The sequence below is a fragment of the Uloborus diversus genome, chromosome 1, assembly GCF_026930045.1.
Source record: "Uloborus diversus isolate 005 chromosome 1, Udiv.v.3.1, whole genome shotgun sequence".
NCBI classification, from domain to species: domain Eukaryota; kingdom Metazoa; phylum Arthropoda; class Arachnida; order Araneae; family Uloboridae; genus Uloborus; species Uloborus diversus.
The window spans coordinates 126,664,764-126,676,865 of NC_072731.1; the positions used below are offsets into that span (position 1 = coordinate 126,664,764).

A 12,102-nucleotide genomic window follows, 5' to 3' on the forward strand; every position below is an offset into this window, starting at 1 on the left:
GTCGGAAATTAACGTTTAATAATACACATCACAGGAGCACTAAACAGTTACATTATATTTTTACTTATTACCAAACGCACAGTTCTATTAAAAAGGAGGGTAGTTCTATTAAATTAAGGGAAAAGAAAGAGATGACATTAGAATGGGAAAATATTTCAAATTCATTTCATCCTCACTTCTATATTTTTCTTCCCGCTGATTATACAAAAGGCGGGAAAAGATCGAGCTGAGTATTTATTAAAAACCATGCTCCAAAAATTTAAAACGTTTATAATGCTTGTTATAATTGATGCGCAATCTAATTTTCAGCCCGAAGCCCAAACATCAATTCGTGTATTTTTTAAGGGTTTCATAAAGACACCAAATTCGAAATCGTATGGCACGTTTGATCTGACGTGTTCACAAAATCCTCCAAGTTCCCACAAAATATTATAGTCTTGCGGCAAAACGAGAAATTTTAGGCGGATTGTGCACTTCGATGTAAAAGCAACTTTGTTTAAGATTCTTGTTTTGGGACCTTTTAAAGAACGTTTTTAAAAATGGAGGAATTCACTCTGAGGTTTGAGTAATATTGTACAAGTGCGCGAAATTCGAGTCCATCGTAACGATTTTTCTGCCTAATAATATGTTTTTCGATGTGTTCAGTGTTCTAATGCCTCTGAAGGTTTGTTCGATTTCTGCTCTAGATTAAAAATATTAAAATTTTGGTAGATGGTTTTTCTCTATCGTGTATGGTCTGAGCTAAGCCACCTACTTCCACCTACCACACTTGTAGAGTTCGTATTTAAATATAAGCCTCAGAGTTTGTCTTAAATCGGGATGTGCGTTTTATTGGAACTTGGACAAGTGATACACGAAACAGTAAGAAATAAAATTTATGATAAATCCGGTATTTTGTCTTATTTGAGTATATTTAACAAAAAAGGTAACTAAAATATATGAAACAAAATAGTACAAAATAATCATTCGTACTTGAAAATAATTTCAAGTCGAATCACTGTACAGAACGAATTAATTGTATCAATGGAAATACCACAGTGTTTTAATTTCAATAGTAGTTATTACCTTGTAATTAGTCCCTGTTTAAACCATGGTGCTAAGAAATCATATACAAATGTTTTCTCCAACAATGCATTGCTACTTAACACAACCTAAAAAATAAAATAACGATATCAGTAGGTATGACATAGGACTGGAAACTGAGAAGTAGAAGCAAATAAGATTGGAAAAAAAAATATTTTAATTCATGTTTAAAAAAATAAAATAAACAACTAAGAAGCACATAAAACTTCAGTTTGCAAGTTGGTAACTTTTTTATATATTAACTAGCTGCATTGCCCGGCTTTGTCAGGTCTACATTGAAAATAACTATTGTGTCAAGTGAAGTATATTCAACAATCAGGCTTAAATAAAAGAAAAAAAGAACATCATGCAAAATTCCCCGCAGATATATTACTATACTTTTAAGTGAGAAAGATGGATTTAAAAAACGTAACCATGGAAACACAAAATGAAATGAGTTTAAGAAAGTAAAATGATAAAGATTGAAAGCAACAGTGGATTCAAAAACGTAACTGTGGAAACGTGAAAATAAAATGGTTAACAACTGGAATGGAGATGAGAGTTTTCGAATTCGATTTAAAAAGGCTTGCAACTTTTTTTTCTCCTCTTTGGAGATAGACGCTTAGTTTTTCGACCATTGGTCGAGATATATCCGAAGTAAAAAATGTAACTTTTTTCAATTGTGTCAAAAAGAAAATTGTGGGCCAATTCCTTCACTTTTTATTGATAGTTTTAATGAAGAAAGTAGTGCCTAAATTTTAGTTAAGCGTAAACAAATTCGAGCTAAAAAAAGAATAACTCCAGCCGTAAGTAGGTTAGAGCATTGAAACAAATTGCGTATAACGCGGGAAATTCTACTTTTTCCAACGATATATAATATTATTATGTGAAAGTAATTCTTCACCGCCATATTTAAGAATTTATGTGAAAATTGGGCCTAAATTAAAATAAAAATAAAGAAATATTCATCGATTTTTTTTAAAACTGGTCTGCAAACCTTTTCAGGACTTAAAGGAACAAATTGAAAATTTCAGAGTAATCGGCCAGGTAGTTCTCGAGTTCTGCGGCTTCAATCACACAGACGCTTTTTGGAGACTTCATTTTATACTATGTAGAGACTAGCAAAATGCTTGCCTTGTAAGAAAAAGTTTTTCTCAATTTACAAAATAGAACATACGATACTTCAACTGCTATTTATGTTTCTTTTAACTATGCGCTTTTTTTTTTTTTTGGAAATTAATCAACTTTTATGCCTTCAAATATTTTTTTTTTACTAATCATGTAATTTAGTTTCAAGCTCTAAACATGTAAATATACAACCACCAATACAAATTACTTGTATTTAATCATCTTGTACTTAATATATGTACAAATACAACTTAATTTAGTTTCTTTTCTACAGCTTAAAGCAATAACAATATTTTTTATAATTATAATAATAATATTGAATTTTGAAATAAAAATGTAAAGTAGTGTAAAGCCAATATGTAATAACTGTTAGCCCTAGATATAGTTTAGGAAAAAAAAATCTTGTACAGCACCAAAAAATATGCTTCGTCAAATTTTTCACGTATTTAGGGTTGGCAGGATTGTTTTTCGGTTGTCCCCACTTAATACTTAATAATTTTCCGAGTATATCTGAGTAGCAAAGCAAACGGATTTTTAGTTTTTTTTTTTTTTTTCGTTCCTGTATCATCAGTCTCTCTTAAAGCGACTTCAATTGATATGGGTCTTTTTCAGCATTGAAAATAACTTTATTCGAAAGGAGAACAAAAATTAGATTTATTACACGTGTATGAGCGAAAAGACTATGTTGAAACTGTAGCTAAATTTTCCATTTACTCAAAAATGTTGCTACACATGTTTATTCCTTTTTTTTTCTTTTTTGCATAAAAATAAACGTTTTCTAACATTTAAAACAACTCATCTTTTTTTTTTTTTTTTTTTTTTTTTTTTTTGCATTATTTGCACCAAAACATAACTTTTCTTTGAAAATAAAATTTCTACAAAACTAATTTATTTATAACTCAAGAAAGAGCAGTTCACTATAAATTAAGGGCCTTTTGTTAAAATACTTCGTAATGGCTAAAAAATCATTTGCGAGCGGTAAGAAAAGCAATAACACACTTCTTTTTCTTAGTCAAATGTTCCGTATAAACATTTTACGCTGTCATTGCAAAACTCTTTTATCCATTTCATATGATTGAAATAAACAGATATATCTTTGAAATTACTAGCAGAGTTATTGTTTTAAATCATGTTTAAGGTTCACAGATATAAAAGTCTATTCCTGCTGTTTTATGATGCTGAAGAACATTTCAATCATTTGTTGTGGCTCAAAAGTAATATTCTTAGTCTACTTGGTAGCCTGACAAATTAAATTCTACTTTCCCCATAAAATTACAAATGTTGTTTTCACTCAGGGGCTACATACAAGCAACTTTATTTCTTGAGAGAGACAATGGCTATGAGAGTGTCGGTTTCTATCTCTGCTTTGTGACAACTAGATAATGAAAATCTTTTTTTTTTTGCATCGACCCGAGTTTGTAAAAGTTATATATGCAGTATACTTTAAAAATATATGCATTCGTGAAATTTTCATAAATGAACGACAAGGCTTTCGTCGGTAACATAGTTCTCTAGATATTTGAAGTAATCTAAAATAGTGATTCTCAACTGGGGATCCGTTGGACCGGCACTGGTCCCCAGAAAAATGCTGCTGTTTCTCAGATACTTTTGCTTGTCTAAATTAAAAAAAACTTCCTACTTAAAAAAGAAAAAAAAAACATTTATAATATCCTGTATGACATTTTTACATGTATTTTGTGATCATTTTTTTAAAAAATGTCTATGTTTTTCCTTAAATATTAATTTACCTACACATAATTGTTACAAAAATTACTAATCCTAACACTTGAGTATTTTTGTGAGAGTTCCTTAATACTATGTAAAGTTTTATTCATTTATTTTTGCTAAAAAAAATCCTCGAGGGTACGAAATCCTTTTTCACAAGTTTTTAATAACATGCGATTTGTAGTTTTTTTTCCTAAAAAACGAAAAAAAAAAAAAACTTACTGGTCCGAAATTTTTTTTCAAAATATTTTAACGGTGAGGGAGTAAAAAGATTCCGAAAAGGAAAAATTCTCACTGATCCTCATTTTTTTAAAAATGTTTTGTTGGTCCGCTGGTTAAAAAAAGTCGAAATACGCTCCTCTAAAACATTTAAAAACCTATTTTTAAAGGAAGTTATATTTCTATCACAGACTCTTCATCATAATACACTGTTTTACATTGAGTTTGTTCTTTCTTGCATTCCAGTACTCACATTTTCAGAAACAAAAAATAGACTTAACAAGTATCTTAATTCTGGAATATTCCTCTAAGAAGCAAGTGGGTAATTAAAGTGACTGAAGCATATCTATTTCAAGATTTTAATGAACATCCTTTGCGTCAGATTAACAACAACATTCAAGTGTCAGTTAAAACTGATGGCTCATATCTGATTATTTTACTGCGATTAGAAATGACAAGTATCCAGCTGTCAGTAAGTCAAGACAGTGCGAGTGAATGACAGTGAAAAAGCTTCCGACTTTTCATTGTGGAAGCTTTTTTGACTATCAGATTTCAGAGTGTAATGAGTTCTTGAAAGAAATTTCTAAATGAGACAGGTCTTTGACTGCTGCAGATTTTGAGGAGGCTTGCGGCACTTTTTGCTTCTTTCTGTTGTGTTTATTATGTAAGAGCTCATGAAACCCATGGAAAGTATTGTAGTCATAATGTACTTTCGTCAACACTTCGCAGACCAAAACTGAATATGGGATGCTTCGTAATTTTCCATTCCTGACAAATCTAATCCTGATTCACAAGTACTATCTCGTTCATGGTTAATTGCATGTGACGTTAAAAATAAGAGATACATTCAGTATCACGCGCTGGTATAGTTGAGTGAACCCAACCTGGCAGAAGCCTACGTAGATCCTAACCGCACCATTACGACTCTGCAGGTTAGGTTTGCCCCAACTACAGTTTAATTATAATACTGAAAAATATGGTGGCAAACGTATAACCGTATTTTTAGGGTTACTGACGTTTAAAATCTTTTTTGAGTCCTGGTATCCCACTCACGAGCCATCAAATGTTTAATAATTTCAACTTGAAGAATGTTTTGCTAAATTCACATAATCTCATCATTATAAGTTGTATAATAACTGTGTCTTTCGCTAGTGGCATCAATACAATAACTATTTTCTGAGATTGTAGGCCATGATTTATTCAAGATGTTTCTCATTAATGGTTCACAGTGGCGTAGCTAGACCCGACTTTCGGGGGGGGGGGGGTTACTTCTTTTATATATATAATCGCTTGGAATTTCTTCCTTTTCTTCTTTTTTTTTCTCTTCTCTCTTCTTTTTCTCTTTTTTTTTTGAGACTAACTTTTCGGGGGGGGGGTTTGTCCCCAAAACCCCCCCCCCTTAGCTACGCCCCTGATGGTTCACTTGATTTGCCTCAGGTCTATTCGAAGAACCAAAGAATTCAAAGGATCATAAAGTTCGACGTGACCTTTAATCTAATGCTTCATATAGTTCCGATTGGCCTCAATTTTTTGTTCCAGGGAAAACATCTTTGATGCATTCTGAAACATTGGAGCCCATTAGTTCCTAACATAAAAAATCTTTCCTTTTTTTTCTTTGTTCCAGTACAAGGGACAACTGTCAGAATTTATTCGTGCTATGATGATGCTTTACACATGACATTTGCCTGAAGAATAATGAATGACTCATGGGTTAAGAGTTTTCAAAATCGTCATAATTACACGCGTCAAATTATTTTTCTAAAATGTTATCTGTTAATTCATAATTTTAAGAAACCACATTGCATTCGTTATAAAAAGAGTAAATGGGATTACTTGTATTTCACTTCCGAGGCAAGAGGGGATACAACGCAAAGCCAATAAATTTTTCAGGAGAGGCATTGGAAAATTTTAGCTGAAACTTCAGAGTCTAGTCAAACTGAATTTAAATTACAAGTATTTGAGGTTAAATGTCATTTTGGATTTGTAATCTTATGTGGATAGTTATTATTTTCGATTAGCTTTCGAAAACCAGTTTAGATACGCAATACTTGTTATAAATTATATATTAACCACATATTATGACAGAGGATCATTAAAATATATTTAAAAAAAACTAGTTCCAAAAGATATCGAATTCTTTCTAAAAGAATAGTTGCAATTTTTCGCTTTAAAAGCGGAAATGCATTTTTTTTAGTTTATACTAATGAAATCAGGGTCAGACGGTAAACAAAAATAATATAAATATTAGTAAGTAATACGTTTTTGTGTAACTACTACATTAAGCACTTATTAAAATTCTCATTTGAAGCCAGAATATTTTTTAAAATCTGAAATTGTTTATAATTTTTATAACTAGCAGCATCACCCGGCTTTGCACGGTCTACCTCAAAAGTTAAAGTTTCATCAAGTGACGCGTGTTCAACAATCAGACTTGAACAAAAACAAAATACGTAAAATTTCCCGACACATTGCGGAAAAATTATCAAAAACATAAAAATTTTTAATCCCGCGATTACAGGAAAATCTTCAAAACAAAAGGCAGAACTTTATTTGTTCTTATTCGAGAAATAAAATGGCAACAGATCTTTCTTCTAAATGATTTTTTTACGCTACAAATTTTAATGAAAGCATTGTTCAACAATGATCGTGATCAACAGTGAATTTCTGATTGAAGGCTTGACTACAGTTTAGCATGAAATTAGTTAAAAACAGTCATAATTCCAGTTCTAAATGCCTTGGAACAATGGAATAAATTTTATCTGACGCAGAAATATCAAGGGTTTCTGTGGATATTTTATTCTAGTTTTTGAGAACATTTTTTCGCCCTCATACCATTTTCGTTTCTAGAAATAAAAATCCGAACGGTTCGGTATTGTTTTGGCGTTCAAAAATCCCAACAGGTTCCTTCTTGGGTGCCTAAGTGCCACCCTGCAAAATTTGGTCGAGATCCGACAGAAACTGAGGATTTGAGGGAACATAAATACATACACACATATATTGCATATATATGCACACACACATATATATAAACATATATTCTTTGCTTTATTTATATATACCAAGCCGAACAAAAGCGACTGACCAAAATTACATGCATTTGCAGAAGCATCCATCTTATTTTGGTATATTATAACACCTATTTCTCTCTCTCAAAAAAAAAAAAAAAAAGTAGAACTAAATCGTATGTGTGCAAAAAAAGAAAAAAAAATCAATGTAACAAATTATGAGTTTTGTCAATAAGCTTTTTCTTTACATTTTATTTAACACTAGTGATACTCGTACGGCTTTGTGCGTAGTAGAAAATTAAAAGATTATTTGGTTCACCTGTATATTTACAAATATTGGATGATAAATTTCTCGCCAATTTGCTATGGTCATTTGCTCGCCCATGTTAAGGTTTCACGATATGATAATTTGGTAATTTACTCGTCCACGTTATGATAATTTTCCTCGATAAAACATTCTCAAAATTGAAACAGACAAAGAACAAAATCGAATTTTCAAAAAAATCGCTTCGAGGTGCACACCCCCATGCTACAAACTAATTCTAAGCCAAATTTTGTGAAAATAGGCCGAATGGTTTAGGCGCTATGCGCGTCACAGAGAGACATCCCGACAGACTTTGAGCTTTATTATTAGTAAAGAATATAACTAAAAATAATACTCCTCGTAGATGTAGAAACTCGGCTCTTGCTCGGATGTCTTTCATCGAGAAGCAATAAATTTTATGAATTAATAAGGGCGTTCAATATAACCCCTAAAAATCGGGTCGGCAGTTTGTTGCTGGTTGGTAGGTTTAAATAAATTGCCTTTTAAAATTATTAGTTTACCACAAAGAAGATGAATCGAAGGGTATCAATAAAAAGATATACTTTTTATTTAAAACTGTTATTTTAGTTGGGCGTTGGATCCGAAAGATTTTTGCTCAAAACCTCTAAAGGGAGCAATAAAAAATTGTATCAAAAGACTTAAAGTTAAAATATATTTATTAGTGCATCTGTAAGCATTTGTTAAACTGCAGTAGCCCAGTAAATTTAGGATTTTTTGCACCACAAATTTATAATTAGTAAATGTTTTTAGAATTAAGTCCTCGTAGCATGCAGAGTAAAACCTAAAAAGTCCTCTAAGTTAGTATGTGAGCTTCCATCCAAAATTGCAGATCAAAGATGGCCGCCTAGTACTTTTTGCCTTCCTCATAACTCGGTCAAAAATGAAGAATTTTTAGTTCTAAAAAATCCCGTAAGCTCTAAAAGTAAAACTGCTTTGATATATACCCGAAAATGACCAACAAAAAAGTTCTAGCAATTGTTTTAGCACCAAAAGCTAAAATTTCTATTTTCTACGTAATACGCAGCAGAGCAAATACGTTACTAAAATAAAGAAATTTTTATGTTATTCTTTTAAAAATATTAACTGCAAAATTATTGATACATTCCACTAATTGAATAACCAAGTAGCGTTTATTCCATTTGTGAAAGAAATCGTGCTATTTCTAGCATTGGAATGAGAATACGATAAGGGAAAAAAAGTGAGTTATAAAGATTTTACAAAAAAAATGCAGAATTTCATTAATTTAGTACTATAAAAACTGATGTATAATATATTATTGAAAATCCTGTAAAATATATAAGAAGATAGTAAGGTCAGTAAAAAACTAGAAAAAAAAAGCATCGTTCAATATCCTCATCTTCGAAACTGCACAGAAACTGAAGTCTTGCATGTTTCACTTAAACAATGCATGCAAAACTTGGAACAGGTCATTTTCACAAGCGTTTTCATTGGCATCTAGATCACAGTCTCACATAAGTACTGTTAATTTGTAGTCACAAAACATTAAATCCAGAATTCCTTTGGAAGTTTCGGGAAGTGACGAAAGCGTTGTGAACAGTCCACCTTCTTCCATTACACATCCCCATTGTATTAGATACATGTTTTTCTTAAGCCACTGTTGTACTTTTGAATGAACGCAAAATGGATGTTGTGAAGCTTCCTGAGTGAAGGAGTTGCCAGGTTTTAAATTTTGCAGGAGTGTTGGTTACTTAATTATTATAGCGGTTGTAACGCAGGATGTCTAGAGTGTTCAGTGTTACTCCCACCAAAAAGATGTTTCAGCAACACTTCTGCAACCTGGATGACGTTTTCTGGATGAATCAAGCTGGAAACTAACGAGCTGTGAGATCAGAGAAAGCAGTTTAATGTTTTCTTGTAGCTACTCGAAAGCTCAAGATTTACATTTTCTGAATAGAGCTGACGTGGAGTCACATCTTGTGGGTTGCGTGGAGAAAAAGAAGAGGATCCTTCTAGGGACCCAATGCTTCTGGTATCTTCAATATATTGAAATATTTTTCTTTGTACTAAATTAGTTTGAGGGTAAAAAGTACTGTAGTGTCTCGGCATTCCTCTTTCAATTAGAATCGAGAGCAGATCTATATAAGTACATGTTACTGCGACTGATCTGGAGCTGTACTGGCATGTATTGAATGCAATTGATTAAATTAATACATAAGCGTTCCTATTCAGTTGTACAACAGTGATTCCTCCTAATCGGAAGTATTCTATCATAATTTGAATTGATCTTGATTTGTTCTCAGAATTCCGTAAAGAGTTAGTCTATTTAGTCGTTGCCAGTACATTTTCTTCAAAAAGCAAAAGACTCAGACTATTTTCGGCAATACCCTTCTTTGTTTTTTCACAATGTTAGTTGGTAATGCACCAGTGTATCCTTTAAAAACCAAAGCCTCACATAAAGACAAGTTTTTCTGAAGAAACCTGAGGTATTTGAGGAATATGTCTTTTTATATCTGACTCGTCCAATGCCAACGTGTGCATAAGAAATTTTATCCTTTCTTAGAGAAACCAAATCAAAAAGTGAGGGAAGTTGATGGGCAAATTCATGTTTGAGACTCGTAAATTATTGTTATATTTGAGAAAAGCTGCTATCAGGGCGAAGAGCTTTGGAAGACTGCGCAGAACACTCATTTCTTAATAACTCTTTTTTTCCGTATTTTAACTTCCAATTCCTCAAAAGAACTTTGTAAAAATGAAGGCAGTATTTTTTTTCCATTTTCACATTATTATATGGAAATATATTTTTGAAAAATCATTAAGTAACAATTTGCTATCTAAAATGCACAAAAAATACGATTATGAGATAACAATTATATTTTTTATTAAAAATTAAAATGTTGACCCGTTTTAGATTAATTTTTTTATCGTTGTTGTGATTTTTTTTTTTTTCAAATTTTCACTTACTATCAAACAAGGAATTTGGAACCATTTCACGATTAATGGTAATTTCAAGGAGCTAAACAGATCAGTAATGAATTTTTCAAAAGGAAAATTTAGCATTTCGGACAAAAAACACAATTCGCAGATCATAATAAGTTTCTAGCTTTTGTGGGGAAATGTCGGTAAAACACAAGTATCAATTCAAACAAAGTACTTAGCATTTTTTAAAGCAGAAGAATAAAAATTAATGACTTAAGATATGGGTGAAAATATATTTTTTAAATACCACCAATAGTTATTATTTATTTTGGTAGCTTATGTGTTCGGCAGCATATTACATAGAATACAGAAATTTCAGTTTTTGGTGTCAAAACAAATGTTTGAAATTTTTTATTAGGGGTTTTATATTTTAGGTTATGTATCGAAACAATATTATTTCTACAACCTACAGGCTTTTTACGGAACTGAAAAAATCTTCATTTTTGACATAGATTTAAGGGAAGGAAAATGTACCAGGCGCCCATCTTTGATCCGCCATTTTGGATAGAAGATCACATGCGAACTTAGGGGACTTTTTAATATTCATTCTATACATGTTCAGGAACTTCTCCTGAAAAATTCAGCGAAAAATAAATTTATGGTGCATCGACCCTATTTTCCGTCTAAATTTACTGAGCTACAGGTTTTAAGTATTTTCAAGTAGTGTTAAAAAATTGAAAATGAAAACTAACCAAAAGTCCAAAATTGTACTTTTTTTAGGTAAATCAATTTTAATTTTATTCGATGGTTAAAACAGTTTATATAAATTTGTTAAATTTAAATCATTAAGTGTGTAGAATAAAATCGATTGGTAGCTCTACGAACGTCCCTGTAAATTGAGTTTCCTTCCAGCAAAACATCATTCCAATAAAGCAAGCTTACATGCTTCATAACTTAAACGGTGTAAGCTGAAGTTCCTAAAAACGGAACCTAATTGTTATGGGTTTTGTTTCTCACAGAGTCGCATCACTTTGTCGCTGGCAGGAAACGAACTACAGTAAAACCTGTAAAGTTGACCACCCTTTTAAACTGACCACCTGTCTAAGTTGATCGCTATTTTCAGGTACAGAATTAGTCATTGATCATACTTATTTACCTCCATAAGTGGACCACTTGTCTAAGTTGATCACTACAGTACTGCACCAAAGATGGTCAACTTACACAGGTTTCATTGTATCAAACTATATCGTTGCAATGAATATTTTTCAACTGCCGCTGTAAATTACTTCAAAATCGTATTCCAAAAAATACAACCACTCATGAATGTTAAAGGTTCCTAATAATAATAGCATGAATCTCTCATAAAATGGTCAAAGCTTCAAGAGTAAGGGTCCCCGAACCATTCCAAAAAGAATTTCTGGATATTTCAAGTTCTCAAAACAAGCGAAATTTGCAATTTAATTAATAAGTTAATGTTGAATTTTTCTACCAGTTTAAGAGTAAAAGATGTTAAATTTTTAATTCTACATTATACTTCAAAAAATAAGTGAACAAACCTAGTAATCAACTTATGCATATTGCAGATCAATAAACTTGATCAGAACTTGAGCAGAAAAAATACCAACGTCACGCGAAAAAAAAATGTTTTCAATTGTGATTCATAAACAATAATGAATTTATCAGTAGGGTGTGTAATCACTTCTAATGGAAATGCAGACTCATTTTACGAAATTTAAACAAAGAAATGAAGAAATGAGAGTC

General features: G+C 31.6%; 1 protein-coding gene across 1 annotated transcript in view; it reads right to left on the minus strand.

Annotated features, from left to right (window-relative positions):
- LOC129234860 (cytochrome P450 4c3-like) overlaps positions 1–12,102 on the minus strand; it is a 132,980-nt gene that overhangs the window by 44,517 nt on the left and 76,361 nt on the right. The window contains exon 5 of the mRNA XM_054868749.1: positions 1,066–1,151. Within this exon, the coding sequence (XP_054724724.1) occupies positions 1,066–1,151 (86 nt within the window). The remainder of the gene's footprint in view (positions 1–1,065; positions 1,152–12,102) is intronic.